A 22,673-nucleotide genomic window follows, 5' to 3' on the forward strand; every position below is an offset into this window, starting at 1 on the left:
GAACTACTTCCTCAATGAACGAAGCACCAGGACTCAAGGTAAATTCTCAGTCAATAAAGCGTAGCTCTTCATGGACCAGTTACTTTTGTGTTAATAATGACACAGGAGAATGGAGTAAGCAGGACATCTGTGGAATCACATTCTCTTCCCTTTTGGGGTGGGGATTGGAGTGCATATTTCATATGACCCCTAATTCTGGAAACTCCTGATCAAAGCAGCTTGAAGATTCATTACACACGTGTGGGTCACTCTGTTGCCCCATCAGCCACAGCTGTAGCCTCACAGTGGAACTGGGGTCAAGATCCTGAGAGCACCATTCAGGCCACTGAACGTTTCCCAAGGACCAAGAGGCAATGTAGGCCCTGCAACTATATGTTCAGACGATGGACAGTTGAATGACCTCAGGCTGCTAGTGAGTCTCTGACACTGTGCCTGGAGCACAGGCGTCTACGGAGGCGGGGACACCAGTACAGGTAGGAAAGGCGTGTCGAGTCCAGGGGAGGCCGTCAGCCTCACTCGGAGCTGCCCCTCCTGCATCCTCCTCACTCCTTGCTTGCCGCACCTCAGCTGTCTCTGCTCTTTCCCCCTGTCCTGCCTCTGCCTCCCTCACAGGCCTGGCACAGGCATGTCCATCAGCACCTATGACCCCTGCTTGATCCTGTTGTTTTGCCAACAGAGCAGACGCTTACCCAGTGCCGCGGTATCTAGTCCCGCTTTCTGTTCAACTCTCACTCCCTGCTCCCAGCTGCCCTGGCCTCCTGGCAGTGTCTGCCCCCCGCATTTATCCCCACTGTTCCCTCTTCTGCAATATCCTGACTCCAGATGTCTGCTGTGCTGACTCCTTTCCCCCTTCAAGTCTTTGTTAAAATATCAGCTCCTCAATGAAGCCCGCCCTGGTTGCTCTGTTCAATACTGTGACTTGCAGCTTTCCCCCTTGGTGCCCACAGTACCAGTCCCTTACAGGACTTACACTGTGTATCTGATCACAGCATCAGCCCCTTCTAACACACTGTAGAATGTCCTGGGTTGTTATGAGGTAGGGTGCCTCCTACCCCTACCCCTTCCCCTTTGGGGAGAGTAAGTCCAGCACAGGGATTTCTGTGGGCTGGCCACTTGTATCCACCACAGAGAGCCAGGAAAAGCCTCGATGAATATTTGCTGCCTGAAGCAATGTGCCTGCCTCCCTGCTAGACTGTGAGACCCCTGAGGGTCCTGTTCTTCTCGTCCTTGGGGCAGGCCCTCTCTCCACACAGGGAGAGGGCCTCAAGGCGCGGCCGCCTCAGTTTCAGCCACACCTCCAGCCCAGCCGCTCCGGAATCTGGGACTCAGGAGTCACCTGGCTTCACTTCAAAATGTAAACGCCTGTCTTTAAAGGAATGTAGGTATTTTCAATGTTTAGACCTTACTTTGGGCCTCAAGGTTTTTGGCACCCACATTGAGTATGAATTGTTGTGGCTTCTGAAACACAAGTTCACAATTTTTGATGAATTTGGTTGTGCCAATGTGAAATAACGTGAAACATACTGGAGTGTGAAGTCAAGTGGGCCTTAGGAAACATTACTGTGAACAAAGCTGGTGGAGTTGACGGAATCCTGGCTATTTCAAATGCTAAAAGATGACGCTGTTAAAGTGCTGCACTGAATATGCCAGCAAATTTGGAAAACTCCGCAGTGGCCACAGGACTGGAAAGGTCAGTTTTCATTCCAATGCCAAAGAAGGGTCATGCCAAGGAATGTTCAAACGACTGCACAACTGCACCCATTTCAGATGCTAGCCAGGTCATTCTCAAAATCCATCATGTTAGGATTCAACAGTATGTGAACAAACAAGTACCAGATGTACAACGTGGATTCAGAAAAGGCAGAGGAACCAGAGATCCAACTGCGAACATCCATGGATCGTAGAAAACGCAAAGGAATTCCAGGAAAAAATTCATTAACTATGCTTCACGACCTAGATAATTACGATGGTGTGATCACTCACCTAGAGCCAGACATCCTGGAATGTGAAGTCAAGTGGGCCTTAGAAAGCATCACTACGAACAAAGCTAGTGGAGTTGATGGAATTCCAGTTGAGCTATTTCAAATCCTAAAAATGATGCTGTGAAAGTGTTGCTCTCAATATGTAAGCAAATTTGGAAATCTCAGCAGTGGCCACAGGACTGGAAAAGGCCAGTTTTCATTCCAATCCCAAAGAAAGGCAATGTTAAAGAATGCTCAAACTACCGCACAATCACACTCATCCCACACGCTAGTAAAATAATGCTCAAAATTCTCCAAGCCAGGTTTGAGCAATACGTGAACTGCGAACTTCCAGATGTACAAGCTGGTTTTAGAAAAGGCAGAGGAACCAGAGATCAAATTGCCAACATCCACTGGATCATGGAACAAGCAAGAGAGTTCCAGACAAACATCTATTTCTGCTTTATTGACTATGCCAAAGCCTTTGACTGTGTGGATCACAATAAGCTGTAGAAAATTCTGAGAGAGATGGGAATACCAGACCACCGGACCTGCCTCTTGAGAAATGTGCATGCAGGTCAGGAAGCAACAGTTAGAACTGGACATGGAACAACAGACTTGTTCCAAATAGGAAAAGGAGTACATCAAGGCTGTATATTGTCATCCTGCTTATTGAACTTATATGCAGAGTACATCATGAGAAACGCTGGGCTGGAGGAAGCACAAGCTGGAATCAAGATTGCCAGGAGAAATATCAATAACCTCAGATATGCAGACGACACCACCCTTATTGCAGAAGGTGAAGAAGAACTAAAGAGCCTCTTGATGAAAGTGAAAGAGGAGAGTGAATAATTTGGCTCAAAGCTCAACATTCAGAAAACTAAGATGATGGCATCTGGTCCCATCATCTCATGGGAAATAGATGGGAAATCAGTGGAAACAGTGACAGACTTTATTTTTTGGGCTCCAAAATCACTGCAGATGGTGACTGCAGCCATGAAAGTAAAAGATGCTTACTCCTTGGAAGGAAAGTTATGACCAAACTAGACAGCATCTTAAAAAGCAGAGACATTACTTTGTCAACAAGGGTCCATCTAGTCAAGGCTATGGTTTTTCCAGTGGTCATGTATGGATATGAGAGTTGGACTATAAAGAAAGCTGAGTGCCAAAGAATTGGTGCATTTGAGCTGTGGTGTTGAAGAAGACTCTTGAGAGTCCCTTGGACTGCAAGGAGATCCAACTAGTCCATCCTAAAGGAAATCATTCCTGGGTGTTCATTGGAAGGACTGATGTTGAAGCTGAAACTCCAATATTGTGGCTACCTGATGTGAAGAGCCGACTCATTGGAAAAGACCCTGCTGCTGGGGAAGATTGAGGGCAGGAGGAAAAGGGACCAACAGAGGATGAGATGGTTGGATGGCATCATTGCCTCAATGGACACGGGTTTGAGCAAACTCTGGGATATAGTGAAGGACAGGAAAGCCTGGCATGCTGCAGTCCACAAGGTTTTAAAGAGTTGGACGCGACTGAGCCACTGAACAACAATGTGAAATGTTTCAATCCCTGATAGCTCAGCTGTGAAAGAATCCTCCTGCAATGCAGGAGACCCTGGTCTGAGTCCTGGGTTGGGAAGATCCGCTGGAGAGGGGATGGGCTACCCACGGTTCAAGTGGTCACAAAGACGCAGACACGGCTGAGTGACTGAACTGAACTGAAGTGGAAGCAGTGACATATTTCATTTTCTTGGGCTCAAAAATCACTGCAAATGGTGATTGCAGCCATGAAATTAAAAGACGCTTGCTCCTTGGAAGGAAAGCTATGACAAACCTAGCTTACATGAATTCTCAGGCACTTCAGTAGTGTCTGGCTCTTTACGACCCCATGGACAGAGGCCCACCAGGCTCCTCTGTCCAGGGGATTCTCGAGATGAGAATACTAGAGTGGGTTGCCATGCCCACCACCAGGGGAACTTCCTGACCCAGGGATTGAACCCATATCTCCTAAGTGTGCTGCATAACAGACAGATTCTTTACCGCTGAGCCCCCAGGGAAGACCATGACAAACCTAGACACCATATTAAAAAGCAGAGCCATCACTTTGCTGACAAAGGTCTGTAGAGTCAAAACTATGGTTTTTCCAATAGTGATGTACAGATGTGTGAGTTGGGTCATTAAGAAGGCTGAGTGCCAAAGAATTGATGCTTTCGAATTGTGGTGCTAGAGATGAGCCTTGAGAATCCCTTGGACAGCAAGGAGAACAAACGCGCCAATCCTAAAGGAAATGAACTCTGAATAGTCACTGGAAGGATTGATGCTGAACCTGCAATACTTTGGCCACCTGATGCGAATAGCTGACTCATTGAAAAGGACCCTGATGCAAAAAGACTGAAGGCAGGAGGACAAGGGGGCGACAGAGGATGAGATGATTAGATAGCATCACCAACCCAATGGACATTAATTTGATCAAACTCAGGGAGATAGTGGAGGACAGAGGAGCCTGGCATGCTGCAGGCCATGGTAGTAAATAGTTGGACACGACTGAGCGACTGAACAACCACCACCACCTCCACCTTACCTTTGAGCTTCCCTAAGCTTCCAGAGCCCCACTCTCAGCAGGACGAAGAAGCTTTCTGTGTCTGTCAGTGGTAAAGGCTGAGACTTAAGTCTTCAAACACTCAGTGCCCCCTGCTTAGGTGATGATGGGTCCTTAGAATGCTCATCACTCCCTCCCAGAGCTCAGACCAGGGAGCCTTCTCACGACAGTAATATGGAGCACCTACCCTGGTACAGAAATGGGAGTTGGAGCTGTTTACCCCCTCTCCATGTGCTTTCTCCCTTTACATTCATTTGCACATTTCTTCTTGAGTCACCGAATCCAACTCTGCTCATCCCCACCTGGTAACTGTAACAAGCTGCACCTGCATCTCTATCAGGGCGGGTGCACGTACCCCCTGCACTATGTATTTTCCTTCTCTCCCTTCAGAATCTCTAGACTCCCAGACACCACCCTCAAAAGGGGCAGTGATGCAGGGGAGGTTGTGACTCTCATCCACAGCCTGGGTCAAAGCACGACTGTGTTATATATAACCTCTTTCACTCTTAGAATGAACCTTATCTTCTAGCTTTCCTCCTGCTTCTTGGCCACCCTGCTCACCGTTTTGCTTTGCTTTTCCCTTAGGTCCATTCCCTGTGTTTCTCCTTTGCACTTCTTTTCTGTTTATGTGTCTGTCCGGCCCACCAGTGTGATATTCCCATCATCCACCTCACATCACTGGTCTTGTTATTTCAAGCATTGCAGACACGTCCTGAGACATGCTAGTAATCAATGTGTGTGTACTCAATGAAGGAATATTTTTATGACTGACAGGAAAAGGATCTCCTCCATGTAGGAGTCAGTATATAGGTGTCATATTTGTAGCATCATACATAAGCCTTGTGTCTTGTTCCAGACACTGTAGGAGTGTGACTCTGTCTTGGTGCCCTGGTGCCCTTGCATGTCCCCACTTAGGCTACGTAGGCAAGGCTAAACTGCAGGCTGACTTGAATTTTGGCAGAGAACCTCCAGATTGGTCTTGCAGCAAGGGGAGATAAGCAGCCTGATGAAGAGCTGCTATGAGGCCATTTCTCACCTGCCTCCTCATCCAGCTGGAGGTGACACAAAGTTGTTACTCATCCACCTCTGGTTTCAGTTGAACATAGGATGGTCTCCCTAGCGCAAGCTGAAACTACAGCTGTGGACTGCAGAGCTGCTCAGTGCCATAGGGCACAACTGTGGGCTCCTTCCTGGCAGAGACCCACCACCTGTAGTGCCTGTTACTGAGGCCTTCCAATTCAGTGGCAAACCGCGGGACTAGGGACAAGGCAACTGACACCAGGGTCATATTGCTTCTGCACTGTCTGTAAGGTAGAATCTGAATCCATTCGGGTTCATTGTCTCCTTACTGGCCAAGCCCGTAGAAGGTGACAAGCCAAACTAACAACTGCAGTGGTGCCCTGAGGCCCTGTAGCTCCTGTGCTGTGACTTAGGGACGGGCTGCCTGACTATGTGACAGAGTCTGGTGTTGAGTTGTGTGATGTTGCGTGACCAGAATACTGGCTTATTTTGTCATCACACACAGCAAGGAGCACGGTTTTCACTACATGCTATGACTCAGGGTAGCCTTGTCAGTCCTCATTAACAAACCAACCTTACAATGGATGCCATGTCTGATACCAGCTATTGAATCTGCTATTGAATCAATATATTTACTTAGACAAAATATGTTTCTGAAGTCCAGTTCATTTTAAAAGTTAACCTTATATCCTACTTGAAATTCAAAATCTGTATCACTTCTGAGAGAATTGTATTGTAAAAATAAATGTTTAAATGAAAAATTGGAGAATAAGCCAAATCCATTTGCAATGTAATGCCTACTTCACGTTATCTTGTTTATTCTTCATAACAAATATTTACTGTAAACTTGTAATTTCCACTTTAGAAATGGGGAAACAGATCCAAAGGATGTAAATACCTTTCTCACCTTCACTCAGTATGTGTCAGAGCCAGTACTGATAATCTTAGTTATGTCACGTGCTGTGCTTAGTCGCTCATTCGTATCTGACTCTTTGTGACCCCGTGGACTATAGTCCGTCAGGCACTTCTATCCATGGGGATTCTTCAGGCAAGAATACTGGAGTGGGTTGCCGTGGCCTCCTCCAGGAGATCGTCCCAACACAGGGATCAAACCCAGGTCTCCAGCAGTGCAGGCGGATTCTTTACCGTCTGAGCCACCAGGGAAGCCCAGTTATGTCATGTCATAGCCAATAAGGAGACAGAGCAGATAAGACTCAAGTCATTTTGTCTCACGAAGTTCCCCTCATTCCTTTCCCTTTTCTTCTAGCTAGGATCTAATCTTGTCAGACAGCTCCATGACCTAGGGGCTTTGTCACATACTTTTTGGTAAGATGGGATACTCTTATTTAAGTCTCATGGTAGATTTGAACCTCCCATTTTCAATCCTTTTGGACCTGGATTTTCATACCTCTGTAAGGGCACAACAGCTGCTATTTATAATCCTGTTATTCGCTAAGCAGAGTGAAGTCTGAGTAGGTCCTTTGTTGCAGAAATATATTTTTTTGGTGATGAGGATGCAGATGGGGGCTCAGAGATGTAAGCGTTTTGTTATTATATTAATAATAAGGATATAAGGGAGGAATCAGACAGCTGGAGGACTTCCCCATAGCTCAAACGGTAAAGAATCTGCAGGAGACCAGGGTTCGATCCCTGGGCTGGGAGGATCCTCTGGAGAAGGGAATGGCAATCCACTCCAGTATTCTTGCCTGGAGAATTCCATGGACAGAGAAGCCTGGTGGGCTACAGTTCGTGGGGTTGCAAAGAGTCGGACACAACTAAGTGATTCACACATACACACACACACACAGACACACACACACATACACGCACTCACAGCCAACTGGAGGGCTTCTGAGATCTGGTGACTATCAAGCCAATGGAGGACGTCATGGAGAAGAAAAGATGTTTGTGGCTGTTCTCTCCCTGCACCCAAAAACCGTTGGAAGGCAAGTCAGAAATGTGTGAAAGATATGCTGTGCCATTTGCCATGCAATTTGACAGCAGTTCTTTTCCTGTCTCCCTACAACCTTTAACAATGGCTTTGGTAGCAAAAAAAAAAAAAAAAAAACAATGGCTTTGGCATTCCATTTCTCTATATATTAAGTTTTTAAAAAATGTTTCTCTGTCAATGATTTCATCAGGGACACCGTATGAGATTTGGGTGGCACATTTTGTAAACCCATTTATTCAAAAGAAGACCACAGGCTTTTATGAATTTTTTATGTGTGCGTATATATATGTATGTATATGCATTAACATGTAGATTACACCTAAAGAATATGTTATGACCCAATTTTTTTAACCCTAGAAGTGCAAGGGTGGTTTACATGTATGAGGTTACCAATGCAATTCACCACATTAATAGAAAAATGGAGGGAAAACAATTCTATGATCATCACAATTGATGCAGTATAAGTGTTTGATGAAAATTAATCTATATTCAAGACAGCAAACTAGGAATAGAATGGAACTTACTCTGATAAAGTATATCTACAAAAAAGCAACGTAAACAGGTTGAAATGGAGAAGATTTTTCATTTCCTATTGGGAAAAAAGCCAATTATCACCTGCTTTAGTCAAGACTATTCTGGCCAGGTTTGTTCAATGCTAAAAAATGAGGACAGGTTTAAGGTTTAAGCCAGTAGAAACTGTTGATATTCAAATATAATAGTATATTTTGAAAAGCAAAAATAATCTAGATCTAAATTTGTGGAATTAATATGCATATTTAGAGGAATTGTTGGACAGAAAATCTATATATAGACATTCTATCTCTACAGACAGCCTCAACTAGACAATAAAAATCACAAACCATCAATTTTCAATAACATTAAATACCCGGGGATAAATTTAACAAAAATTGTGCAAGTAGAAAATGAAACTTTATTGACCGAAATTTAATAGTCAAATACACAATATAAGAACAGCATAGATGGTTTCAGTTTATCTTCTTTTAAGCAAATGGCTGCCCTTCACCTATAATACAAACATTAAAAAGTTACTTAAAAAAAAAAAAGTTACTTAGCAGAACTTTATTTCGATGACAGGAGAGGTATACAAAGTTCACTGCAGTTGTAGTTTTATAAAATGGACTAAAACAGGAACACTAAGGGCGACCCTTTGGCTTACCTTCAGTTAATCCTCTATAGAGATTTTATAGACTTTTCAGGCACATTACCAGTATTTTTAAAAACACACTACTCTTCCTAGCTGTACAAGAAAAGAAGGACACTGAGTTCAGAACAAATGAAATCAATGGAACCTATCAGAAGGTAGTTTTCAGTAGAAGGCAAAACTGTGTACACATTCAGTAAAATATCTAACAACAAAAAGCACCCTAAGGAGAACAAAATACACAAAAACTGAAACAAAAAATCCCAAAAAAGTATCATTTAAATGCATTGGTTTGAAATAATATTCCGAATATAGGATAGCTAAACAGTTGTTCTCTCTGTTACTGCTTAAGTGAAGTAAACAAAAAGGCCAGTATTACATTTGTTTCTTCTCTACTGTCGAAAACTGTAGAAATTTTCATTTGTTCTACTTCATCCCTGATATGGTGGTTTTAAGTCGGTTAAACATTTGTCCCCTTTTTTACTTGGGGCCCTCATGTAATTCTAAATGTTTCTTTTCACCCTGGGAAGCATTCCAGTTGGTATAATAAATTATATGTGACACTAATTTTAAGTCATTACTATCACTGGCTACATGGTGACATCAAAATGTGAAGCAGAAATAGGACTGTTTCTCACAGCCACACCAAAAAAAAAAGAAAGAAAGAAAAAAAGGAGAGAAGAAAAGGGAGAGCAAGAGGGACTATGAGTGAGAGAGAAAAGCAAGTAGGAAGAGAGAAAGAAAATCTGGAAAAGCAGATTTTTTTGTTTCTAAATGATAATGGCTTTTGAGAGAAAACTCTGACCAATTTCAAAAGTTCATCCACGGTATTTGTGATGTTTAGTTATTTAGTTACTGTGGGGTATGTTAAATAATATGTTTTTCTACCCTACTAGCCATTTCATCAATATTCTGAAAATATTTGAGTTCCAGATTATACTCTGCTTTAATTCTGTAATATACTAACTGTTACCCTAACTGTTAGTGTCTTGTTCATATTTCTAATTATGTGTACTTGGGCTTTGTCCGTTTGCTTCACAATGATGTAAACTAGAGGAATGGACTGGCAGTTTGGGGTTGGCAGATACAAACCATTACATTCAGAATGGATAAACAACAAGGTCCTACTATACAGCACAGGGAACTAATGTCCAATCTCCTGTGATAAATCACAACAGAGAAGAACATTAAAAAATGTGTGTGTATATATATATATATATTAAAAATTATGTAAACTAGCACATTGTCTTTATTTATTAGTTGAGTTTATTTTCCTCTTCCTAACACTTCATACCTGTCTTTTAATAAATATCTTTTTCTTTTTCCCTTAGGTTTATTCTGTTGCTCTTTTTCTTACCTTTTATGTTGGATGTAGGATTTTGTATTTATGTACCTTGTAATTTATGTATTTTTCTTTTTAAATACCACGCATATTTAGGGCTAAGATTTTTCTATGAGAACATTTTAATCATGTTCTGTAGTTACTTGAAAGTCGTCTGAAAGTTGTATTTTCATCTAATTGTTCAAATAGAATGGAACAAAAATGTAAAGTGAAAATATTTAGAAGGCTAATACACAGTAAATTCTTCCCTAATTATGAAGTTCCTCCTTTAAAATCAGAATCATGCAATTTATTCTCAGCAAGTTGGAAAACAGGTATGTGAAAGATACTGAGTTGATTATGCAAGAAGAACTAGTTACAATTTTTGGCCTTCAAAACTTTTTAAACTCATGCATCAAAGAGGAAAAATAACATACTTGATACGGTTAGAGAGGATTATATCATGAGGCTCAGATTTTTATTAGTTCTTTAAGAGCGAGAGTGGGGTATATGGTAAAACCTTCATAGTATTGTAAAGTAATCATCCTCCAATTAAAATAAGCAACCTCGCGCGCCCCTCAAAAAAAAAGACCAAACGTGGGGGCAGGTAGTGTGCTTAGCATATGTATCTTACTCACACCTGCCTTGAATATCACTGACTAAATGCACTCTCTCAACTTGATCAGCCACAGAAACAGGAAACTAGACTATCTTTGGCCATTTTATTATTCAGTCATTTCATGCTTCCCTGGGGAAAGGATTTAAAATGCAACTATTTTTTAAAGAGCTAGAGAATTCAGAATTTGAGAGAACTTAACATACATCAAGCAGAATGTTGGCTCATTTTCTTTTATAAAAAATTAATTAATTGATTTTAATTGGAGACTAATTACAATATTCTGGTGGGTTTTGCCATACATTGACATGAATCAGCCACAGGTGTACATGTGTCCCCTGTTAGAAAATGAAATCTCAATTCCCTTGTTATAATTTGACTCAAGATGATATTTTATGATAAATACATCATACAAAACAGAGTATTCTTGTATGCATTCCATCAAAGAGAATCAGAGAGTGCAGAAATTAGCATTGAAAAATCAGCATCGTCGTGTATCTGTTCTGAATTTACAACTTACAGGAGTAAAGTTGAGTTTAGAAGTTAAGGGATTACACAGAATCACACACATTATGCTAAAGCTGGTACTAGAACCTACTTGGATGCCTAAGCATATTTCATATAAACTGATATTTATTACAAATGCATTCCATATTTGCTACAAGCAGAAATTATAAAAGAACCGGAAAATTATTAGCTGTTGCTTAAAGTACTTATACTCAAGAGAAGAAAACGGTTCCCTATTTTCAATTCGATATGGCTTTGATCCTCTCTGTTTCTTTATTTGAAAGTCTGTAAGTCAGGCACTCAGGCATCTGGGGTCTGAACTATCTTTCAAAGAATATGTGAACTCTGTTATTAAAGTAATAGTAATGTTCCCTCTATATTAGTAAAGATATTCTGAAAAACAGAAACCACATAAATTACTTTCTGAATGGATGACATACCTGCTTCTGGCATTTCAACAGGCTCTATATTTGATGCAAACTCCTCCCTGACATCGGGACCATCTCCACCTTCACCCCCAGTCTTTGCCAGAGCCAATCGCTGGAGATCAGCTTCCAGGCCAGAATCTTTTAAAAAAAAAAGCATCAATTAAGCTGTAAAGCATACAATATAAACAAGGGAATGATGATATTCATTCCCTCGGTGTTATGAATTAAAAGCCTTAGGTTAGTATGCTAAAAATGTGATGAATAAGAACCTCAGGAGCATTATTCCGGGAATGTTTTGCTGGAGAAAAAGGAAAGCAGAATTTGCGAATGTTATTACCATTTTCCTTTTCCAGGGTTGTCCTCAGACAACTAGGTTGCCCCCTTCTCTTTGTCTTGAAAACAAGGGAAAATTTGAGTGACCACACTGACCTGCAAACTATACTCTCCTCAGTTTCTTAGGAACTGTCTGAAGTCCTTTTCTAATGTTTCCTTTCCTCTTCTTACTGGTTATGTCTTAAGGCATGAGGCACAGATACACTTTACCTTCAAAGGGATCCTTCTCCTCTTCTTCATCACGATTCACTGGATCCTCTACATGTACTTCCTCCTTTCTAGGTGTGATATCCTGAATCTCAGCTGGCGGTTCCTCTTGTTGAGGTTGCTCAACACTGGGCTGCTGGTCCTAGTAGAGAGTGCATGCAAATAAAACCTTTTCTTGTTAATACATCTAATAGCATAAATATACATAAGACATAGATATATTTGATCATAAGTAAACCTAACAACATTTTCCCAACACAATACTATGTACTTACTTTTAATAAAGTTACTCTTCCCACAGAGAAGAGTTACCCAGGAAGACTTTGGAAGTTATTTAAGTCTATGTTGGGATGGAAGTATGCAGCCTGTTGTTAATAAGCAGGAGGAGGGAGTCACTGGGCACATTTCCAGGGAATTTAACAGTATAATCATCCAGGCAACGCTGGACTATAATATATCTGGATCAATGTTCCTTCCTAAGACAAAGTGTCACCCTTTATCAGCATGGAAGGCCTTTATCACCGCATCTGTACTACTTAACATCATTTTCTCAAAAATAAACTTGTGCTAATAGAAAACACCAAATGGTAAGGTTACTCACAACCACAGGTTCATCCACCTGGGAGCAATCTTGCTTTGTAGGTCCCAATGCTGATGCCACTTGCCCACTCATATTTCTCCCTGAAAGCAGAATGTTGCGATTTAGAAAATGTATTTAAGAGTACAGCTATATTTGATCACTTTTATGACCTTATGTTGACTTGTTTTTTTTTTTAATGTGAAAATACTTTCGAAAGAAAACTCTGGTTAAGTATGAGTGTACATGCATTTCAATTACACCAAATACAGTCGCTTGCAAAGCCATTTGTGTCTTTGCGAAGCTGGCAGAGAAATCACCTTAAGGTACATAAGAAGGCTGAATTTTTGTGAGGAAGTTTGATTTCACAACAGACTTCTCCATCATGAAGATCTTTAGTGAAATACTGCTAGGAATTCAAAAGCTCAGGACTACTGCTCATGTCACACTCCTATTCACCAGACCTATTTTCCCCAACTCCCTTGGAATTCAGTTGGAACACGAAGAAAGGCTCAGTCTTTACAGCCTGACTATGGCGATTTTCTCAGTGTCTGGGGCTGAGGTGAGGCTGCATACAGAGCAACCGGTCCACTTCTCTCTTGGCACCTTACCACAAAATCCGCGATACAGTCACAACCCCACTGCGGTCCGGTTTCTAGGCCTTTCCTTAATCGCCCACCCCAACCCCTGCCCAGGTCCCACTGCCGGCCCCAGATTCTGTGCTCTGTTGTCAGTTCCAGGGCCCCAATGAACCAGATATCTCAAATAGCACCCCCAAGTCTCCCCCCACCATCATCCTACCCCCCTGCCCTCCTCTGCCCACTGCCCTTCCTCTACGGCCATCAAGGCAAGAACTATGGAGTCGCGACACTTGTGAGGAGAAAGACGACTATCTTGAGGGCCTTCCTCCTCAACGGCCCTAGATCACACTGCCCGATCCGCGGGAAACTTGCTGGCTCCCCCTCACAGGCACACACACTTAAACTCCAGACAGGACAGACCTGTGAACCTACCTGGTGAGTCTTAAGTAGTGAGAAAGAACCGGGACTGAATAAACAGACCCGTCTCAGGCCCAACGCTCCTCACAGATCGCTCAGGACGGCGTATGGGCACCAAGGCGCATGCGCAGCAACGGATGTGCACGCACACACTGCGCATGCTCACTGAGTTGGGCATGTGCAATGCAGGTTGCGTTTTTCCTGCCATTGAGGTAGAGTCCTGGAACCGCAGGGTCTCTGCAGGATGAGAAAGGGGCTTGAAGGCTATATTTTTTTCCTTCCAGTGCAGTCTTTCTTATGCATCCACAAACTGTGGTGATAGGTAGTCCCAGGTTACCCTTAGTGGAGAATGTGTCTCAGAAAGACAGTCATGACAGAAATAGATATTACGTTTTTTCATTCTTTTTTCTTTATTCTGCTCTTCAGCAGTTATTTCCACCATTCTGTCTTCCAACTCACTTATTTGTTCTCCTGCTCAGTGAGTCTCATATTGATTTCTTCTAGTGTATTTTTCATTTCAGGTATTGTGTTTTCAACTTTGTTTGTGCCTTATTTCTTCTAAATCTTTGTCAAACATTTCTTGTATTTTTTTAAATCCATGCCTCCATTGTATTTTCAAGATTTTGGATCATCTTTAATATCCTTACTCTAAATTGTTTTCCAGGTAGTTTCCCTATTTCCTCTTCATTTATGTGGTCTTTTAGGTTTTTTACCTTGCTCTTTTGTCTGTAACATATTTTTTGTCATATCATTGTTTTTGTTAGGCGGAACTGTGTTCTTCACTCACTGCTTGATTGGCCTGAGAATTTTAGCACTGGAGTTTGCAGGCAGTTAAGCAGGGCCAGGACCAGGTGTTTAGATATGGCCCTCCAGGAGACCTCACTCCAAATAGTATTCCGTGAGGTCTGAGTGTCTCTGTTAATCCAGCAGTTTGGACTTGGTCCTCCCACCACAGGAGCTCAAGCTCATGAATCAAGATCCTGCAAGCTGTATGGCAAACCAGGAAATAAAGGAAAAGAAAAGAAATGTGGAAGACAATGACAAATAATAAAAAATAAAATGAGTAAGAAAACTAACAGATAAATTAGAAAAATTAAACATATAAACGAAACAATCACTGGAAGGTAAGACACAGCTACACTAGCAAAATAGGGAAATTTTTAAAAAGGTAGAAGAAACCTTTGCTGTAAGGGCAGGGCTTAGGAATGGTGGGGCTCAGGCAGGGTGGGCTTAGGCAGGGGTGTGGCCTATGCTGAGTGTGGCCTGGAGGGGGCCCCAGAGTGCCTCCAGTTTCAGAGTACAGAGGAGTAAGCCCCAGGCCTCAGCAGGTTCCTGGAGGTTGAATGGGGGGAGTGGGGGCAGAAACACCAGGTGCATTCCTCCATAACCCCAAAGGTCCTTCCCCATCCCCACAGATCCCCTCGAGGCAAGAGTGCCTCTCCAGAGGTGGGAACTTTTCCTCCCCTAGCTGCACCTCAGGAGCACTGATCCCACCTAGCCTGCACATCTCCTTCCCCCTCGTTTCCCCCTTCCCCACACCATACAGGGTTGTTTGGGTGTTCTTCTGGTCTGCCTGGGATTCAAGGCTCCTTGCCAGTATCCAGTAGGTGCCCAGGATGTTTCACTTTCTTGATAGTGTCCTTTGAAGGATAAAAGTTTTCATTTTGATGATTCCAAATTGCCTGTTTTTGTTTCTTTTGGTGCTTGTGCTTTTGTAGCATATCTAGGAAATCATTGCCTAATCCAACAGTAACATTTACATCTCTGTTTTCCTCTGAGTGCTTTATAGTTTTGGCTCTTATATTTAGGTTTTTTATCAATTTTTAGTTAGTTATATACAGTGTGAGGTATAAGTCTAAACTGATTCTTTTGGTTGTGAACATCCAGTTATCCCAAGACCATTTGTTGAAACATTATTCTTTGCCATTGAATGGCCTCTGCACCCCTCACAATAATCAATTGACCACAGAGATATGGTTTTGTTTCTTGCATCTCCATTCTATTCTGGTATCTGTCTATATACAATCCTTATGTCACTACCATTGAAGGAGGAAACAGACAGAACCGGCTCCATCTTGAAAGCAGGACTCCATCTTGGGCTGGACTGTGGACTTTGAGCTATATGCCCAGTATCTATGGAAACAACATACCAACTGGAAAACCAGAGCCCCTGGGTGGAAGAGCCCCAGGGCTCATACCTAGACTCCCCATCACCTAAAAGAATACCCTAATTATCTGTGTAACTGAAGAGAATCATAAGTTCTATTATGCTTATTGGGGTATGACCACAGGCCTATTGATAATTGTCCACTGTTAACTACCTAGGCTTAAGGCATATGAATCACGGGTTAACTTTGATTATATCTTTCTTTTCCTTTGTTCAGACTAATTTCAGGGAATTTGGGGAAGTGGGTTTGGGCACATACACTTTAGGGTATACAAGGTTTTCGCAAAAACTGGTCTGGGTCCTCCGCCAAGAGGAGACTCTGCCTTGGGCGCGCCGGTGTAATAAACTGCACTCCACTATCTGTATTGTCCTTCTGAGTGAGTTTGTTTCCTGGAACGCGTGCCTACAACACCATATAATGTCTTGATTATTTTGGCTTTGAAGTGGGTTTTGTAGTTGGGAAGTGTAAGTACTTGTTCTTTCTTCACCCTGTTTTGGCTATCCCAGGACCCTTTCAATTCTTACAATTCTAGGATCAGTTTGTTGATTTCTGGGGGGAAAGAACAGTTTGAATTTTGATGGGGTTCTATTAGGGGAGTACTGCCATCTTAACACAATAGTAAGTCTTCCAATCCATAAATGTGAGATGCCTTTCCACTTATCTAGACTGTCTTTAATTTCACCCAGCAATGTTTTGTAGTTTTTATTGTACAAGTCTTGACTGTGTATAGAAATATATCTGCTCTTTGTATATGACCTTGTATTCTGTAAACCTGTTGAGCCCCTGTATTGGGTCTAATAGTTTCTGTGGGGAGAGGGTGATTCTTTAGGATTTTCTATACACAAGATTATGTCATCTGCAAATTGAAAAATTTTACATCTTTTCCAATGTAACTTCATTTTATTTCTTTCCCTTGCTTAATTACCCTGTCCAGAAGCTCCAGAACAATGTGGAATAGAAGTGGTAAGAGATGATATCCTTCTATTGTTCCTCATTTTCAGGGGAAGTCAGTACTTCTGCCTTTCATCATTAAGTACGATGATAGCTGTGAGTTTTTCAGAGATGTTTTATATCAGGTTGAAACTGTTGCCTTTTACTTCTAGTTTGACTCTTTTTATCTTGAAGGGACGCTGAATTTGGTCCAATGCTATTCATGTAGGTACTGAGATGATAATGTGGTTTTTGTCTTTTATTCTGTTGATGTGGTGCATTAATGTATGGATGTGAGAGCTGGACTATAAAGAAAGCTGAGTGTCGAAGAATTGATGCTTTTGAACTGTGGTGTTGGAGAAGACTCTTGAGAGTCCCTGGGACTGCAAGGAGATCCAACCAGTCCATCCTAAAGGAGATCATTCCTGGGTGTTCATTGGAGGGACTGATGCTGAAGCTGAAACTCCAATACTTGGGCCACCTGATGCAGAGAGTTGACTCGTTGGAAAAGACCCTGATGCTGGGAAAGATTGAGGGCAGGAGGAGAGGGGGACAACAGAGAATGAGATGGTTGGATGGCATCATCGACACAATGGCCTTGGGTTTGGGTGGACTCCGCGACTAGGTGATGGATAGGGAGGCCTGGCGTGCTGCGGTTCATGGGGTCGCAAAGAGTTGGACACGACTGAGCGACTGAACTGATGATGATGACTGATTAACTTATTTGAGTCTTAATATTAAATCAAAGTTGCATTCCTGGGATAAATCCTACTTCCTCATGGTATATAATTTGGTTTACTAGTATTTTACTCGGAGAAGGCAATGGACCCCACTCCAGTACTCTTGCCTGGAAAATCCCGTGGATCGAGGAGCCTGGTAGGCTGCAGTCCATGAGGCCGCTTGAGCGAATTCACTTTCACTTTTCACTTTCATGCATTGGAGAACGAAATGGCAACCCACTCTAGTATTCTTGCCTGGAGAATCCCAGGGACAGAGGAGCCTAGTGGGCTGCCATCTATGGGGTCGCACAGTGTCGGACACGACTGAAGAGACTTAGCAGCAGCAGCAGCAGCAGCAGCAGCAGTATTTTACTAAGAATCTTTGTGTCTATATTCATAAAAATATTGGTCTGTGGTTTTCTTTTCTTGTGTTGTCTTTTTTGGTTTGGTTTGGTATCAGGGTAACAATGGCCTCATAAAATGAAGCAGAAGAATTATCTTCTTTGGGGTTTCCCAGGTTGCACTAGCGGTAAAGAACCTGCCTGCCAATGCAAGAGAGGTAAGAGACGCGGGCTCAATCCCTGGGACAGGTAGATCTCCTGAAGGAGGGCCTGGCAACCCACTCCACTGTTCTTGCCTGAGAATCCCATGGACAGAGGAGCCTGGAGGCCTATAGTCCATAGAAACGCAAAGAGTCAGACATGACGGAAGCAATGCGTGCACATTAACTTCCTTAATAAAGTTATTCATCCCTATTTATGTTTGAGTGACCTTGGTTAGTCAGTATTTTTCAAGAAATGTTCTCATTTTATCTAAGTACCAATATTTTGGATAACATTTTTCTGCTCTCCTTTCTTAAATAGTTTATTGAAGCATAATTGATATGCAACAAATGGTATATATTTACTGTGTACAATTTGATGAGTTTGGGCATATGCACACAATGATAATATCATCACCAGAATCAAGATAATAGACATATCCAACCCATCCTAAAATTTCTTTGTGTCCCTTTCTTTGTTTCTTTTCTTGTTAAAGTGTGTGTGTGTGTGTTTGTGTAGTGAGAACACACTTTTAGATTTACATTCAACAAATTTTGGGTCTTCCCAGATGGCTCAGTGGTAGAGAACCACCTGCCAATTCAGGAGACATAAGAGACGCAGGTTCGATTCCTGGATCAGGAGATCCCCTGGAAGAGGAAATGGCAACCCATTCCAGTATTTTTGCCTGGAAAATCCCATGGAGAGAGGAGCCTGGTGGGCTATAGTCCACAGGGTCACAAAGAGTCCAATACGACCAACCATGCAAAAAATTTTGAATAACATTTTTAAAATCTTCCTTCATTGTGCATTTAATATCTGAGAGCTCTGTACTGCTGTCTCCTATGGTATTACTGAAGTTGGTAATTAGTGTCACTCTTCTTTGTCTCTCTCTTTTTTAATCAATCAGGCTATAGGTTTATTATCATATTAATCTATTCACAGTATCAACCACTGGTTTCAACTGAATTTTTTGGTACTACTGATTTTCTGGTTTCTATTTAATTGATTTCTGCCAAGATGTTTGTTATTCTTTTTTTTTTTTTTTTTGCTGGATTTGGGTTAAATTTTGTTGTATTCTAGTTTCTTAAAGAAGATTATTGATCTTCGAATGATAATTGGCCTTTTCCCTTTTTAATATAAACATTTAATGCTATAAATATCCCTCTGTGAAGCTTTGGCATCCCCTCATAATTTTGATATATTGTATTTTCTATTTCTCCTTTGATCCTTGCATTAATTTGAAGTTTTGTTCAATTTACAAGCAGTTTGTGATTTTCCAGGTCACTTTCCATAGTTAATCTTTATTCTAATTATTTTTTGGTCAGGAAATATATTTTGTGTGATTTCAGTCCTTTTGAACTTAGTAAGGTTTTTAACTGGCATATTTGGCTGAACTTCCATATTCACTTCAGAAGAATATGTATTTAGTTGCTGTTGCTCAATAAATGGGCTTCCCAGGTGGCGCAGTGGTAAAGAATCTGCCTGCCAACGCAAGAGAGGCAAGAGACGCGGGTTCAATCTCTGGGTCTGGAAAGTCCCCTGGAGTAAGAAATGGCAACCCGCTCCAGTATTCTTCCCTGAAAAATTCCATGGACACTACCCTCCATGGGGGTCTCAAACAGTCGGACACAACTGGGACTGGGCACGTTCTATAAATATCAATTAGGTCAAGTCGGTTAATAGTATTGTTCAAGTCTTCTATATATTTTTTCATTGTGTTGCTCACTTACTGTATTAATGGCTGAGCATGAAAAGTGAAAGTCTTCAACTACAACTGTGGATTGTCTGTTTCTCCATTCCATTCTCTCAGATTTTGGCTCCTGTATTCTGAAATTGCATACACATTCCTGACTATTATGTCTTCTCAGTGAATTGAATTCTCTATCATTCTGTACTGCCCTTTATCTTCCGCAAAAAATCTTCATTCTGAAGTATACTTTTATGATGTTAATTCAGCCTCTCCAGCTTTCGTTTGATTTGGGATTTGGAGGTATAAGTATTTCCACACGTTTAATTTTAAATTATTAGCTTATTTAAGGTGAGATTATTTTTTTTTTTACCATACATAATGTAAGGTCTTTATTTATCTGGCTTCATGGGTCTTTGCTGCTGCACTCAGGCTTCTCTCTAGTTGCAGTGTGTGGGCTTCTCTTGCTGCGGCACAAGGGCTTAGTTGCCAGACCAAGGATCAAATCTGTGTCCCCTGCATTGGAAAGCAGATCCTGAACCACTGGACAACCAGGGGAGTTCCCCAAAGTAGGTCTTATAATTGACGTGTGTAGGCAACTTACAATTAGTGGGTAAATCGTTCAGTTTTAAATCTACTATCTGGATATGCTTTTCTTTATATCACGTATATTTTTTAGTGACAAGTTTCCCGATTCTTTTCTTCATTTAGATTGGTTATTTCTTTATTAGTCCATTTTATTGCTACTATTGGCTTTCTAGATATACATCTTATTAAAAATCTTTCTAGGGAATTCCCTGGTGGTCCAATGATTAGGATTCGGTGCTTTCATTGCCATGGCCCCAGGTCCAGTCCCTAGCCAGGGAACTAAGATCCCATGAGCTGCATGTATAGCGAAAAAATTCTTTCTAGGGTGGCTCTAGAGTTTACAATATGCATTTTATACTTCTTACAATATGCCTTCAATCAATGTTATACCCATTTCTTACATAAGAGCCTTCAGTTCACTGCAGTTCAGTCACTCAGTTGTGTCCAACTCTTTGATACACCACGAATCGCAGCACACCAGGTCTCCCTGTCCATCATCAACTCCCGGAGTTCACCCAAACTCCTGTGCATTCAGTCGGTGATGCCATCCAGCCATCTCATCCTCTGTCATCCCCTTCTCCTCCTGCCCCCAATCCCTCCCAGCATCAGGGTCTTTTCCAATGAGTCAACGCTTCGCATGAGGTGGCTAAAGTATTGGAGTTTCAGCCTCAGCATCAGTCCTTCCAATGAACACCCAGGACTGGTCTCCTTTAGGATGGACTGGTGGGATCTCCTTGCAGTCCAAGGGACTCTCAAGAGTCTTCTCCAACACCACAGTTCAAAAGCATCAATTCTTCGGTGCTCAGCTTTCTTCACAGTCCAACTCTCACATCCATATATGACCACAAGAAAAACCATAGCCTTGACTAGACGGACCTTTGTTGGCAAAGGAATATCTCTGCTTTTGAATATGTTATCTAGGTTGGTCATAACTTTCCTTCCAAGGAGTAAGCATCTTTTAATTCCATGGCTGCAATCAAAATCTGCAGTGATTTTGGAGCCCCCAAAAATAAAGTCAGCCACTGTTTCCACTGTTTCCCCATCTATTTGCCATGAAGTGATGGGACCAGATGCCATGATCTTCGTTTTCTGAATGTTGAGCTTTAAGCCAACTTTTTCTCTCCCCTCTTTCACTTTCATCAAGAGGCTTCTGAGTTCCTCTTCACTTTCTGCCATAAGGGTGGTGTCATCTGCATATCTGAGGTTATTGATATTTCTCCTGGCAATCTTGGTTCCAGCTTGTGCTTCTTCCAGCCCAGCCTTTCTCATGATGTACTCTGCATATAAGTTAAATAAGCAGGGTGACAATATACAGCCTTGACAAACTCCTTTTCCTTTTTGGAACCAGTCTGTTGTTCCATGTCCAGTTCTAACTGTTGCCTCCTGACCTGCATACAAATTTCTCAAGAGCCAGATCAGGTGGTCTGGTATTCCCATCTCTTTCGAATTTTCCACAGTTTATTGTGATCCACACAGTCAAAGGCTTTGGCATAATCAATAAAGCAGAAATAGATATTTTCCTGGAACTCTCTCGCTTTTTCCATGATCCAGCGGGTGTTGGCAATTTGATCTCTGGTTCCTCTGCCTTTTCTAAAACCAGCTAGAACATCAGGAAGTTCACGGTTCACAAATTGCTGAAGCCTGGCTTGGAGAATTTTGAGCATTTCTTTACTAGTGTGTGAGATGAGTGCAATTGTGTGGTAGTTTGAGCATTCTTTGGCGTTGCCTTTCTTTGGGATTGGAATGAAAACTGACCTTTTCCAGTCCTGTGGCCACTGCTGAGTTTTCCAAATTTGCTGGCGTATTGAGTGCAGCACTTTCACAACATCATCTTTCGGGATTTGGAATAGCTCAACTGGAATTCTATCACCTACACTAGCTTTGTTCGTAGTGATGCTTTCTAAGGCCCACTTGACTTCACATTCCAGGATGTCTGGCTCTAGGTCAGTGATCACACCATCGTGATTATCTGGGTCGTGAAGATCTTTTTTGTACAGTTCTTCTGTGTATTCTTGCCATCTCTTCTTAATATCTTCTGCTTCTGTTAGGTCCATACCATTTCTGTCCTTAATCGAGCCCATCTTTGCATGAAATGTTCCTTTGGTATCTCTGATTTTCTTGAAGAGATCTCTAGTCTTTCCCATTCTGTTGTTTTCCTCTATTTCTTTGCATTGATCACTGAAGAAGGCTTTCTTATCTCTTCTTGCTACTCTTTGGAACTCTGAATTCAGATGTTTATATCTTTCCTTTTCTCCTTTGCTTTTCGCTTCTCTTCGTTTCACAGCTAATTGTAAGGCCTCCCCAGACAGCCATTTTGACTCCCAGAGAACCCTGTGTAGTGCTCGAACCTGTGCTGTCTCTCTCTT

At 41.9% G+C, this 22,673-nt stretch overlaps 2 protein-coding genes across 6 annotated transcripts in view; one reads left to right on the forward strand and one right to left on the reverse strand.

Moving 5' to 3' along the window:
- Window positions 1-22,673, forward strand: part of LOC113886989 (neurofilament medium polypeptide-like) — a 424,045-nt gene that overhangs the window by 122,147 nt on the left and 279,225 nt on the right. The window lies entirely within an intron of this gene.
- Window positions 8,436-13,785, reverse strand: LOC113886994 (P antigen family member 3-like). 3 transcript variants are annotated; one of them, XM_027533768.1, is made up of 5 exons: window positions 13,689-13,785; window positions 12,700-12,779; window positions 12,102-12,231; window positions 11,571-11,696; window positions 8,436-8,548 (listed from the first exon to the last, which is right to left on the reverse strand). In XM_027533768.1, the coding sequence occupies exons 2-5, from the start codon at window positions 12,769-12,771 to the stop codon at window positions 8,526-8,528; spliced, it is 351 nt and encodes a 116-aa protein (XP_027389569.1). In that variant the 5' UTR covers window positions 12,772-12,779; window positions 13,689-13,785; the 3' UTR covers window positions 8,436-8,525. The 3 variants fall into 3 exon arrangements, with proteins under 3 accessions (XP_027389569.1, XP_027389568.1, XP_027389567.1); XM_027533767.1 differs by having other exon boundaries at window positions 12,102-12,234; XM_027533766.1 differs by having other exon boundaries at window positions 12,102-12,240.

Source organism: Bos indicus x Bos taurus, chromosome X (genome assembly GCF_003369695.1).
Source record: "Bos indicus x Bos taurus breed Angus x Brahman F1 hybrid chromosome X, Bos_hybrid_MaternalHap_v2.0, whole genome shotgun sequence".
NCBI classification, from domain to species: Eukaryota; Metazoa; Chordata; class Mammalia; order Artiodactyla; family Bovidae; genus Bos; species Bos indicus x Bos taurus.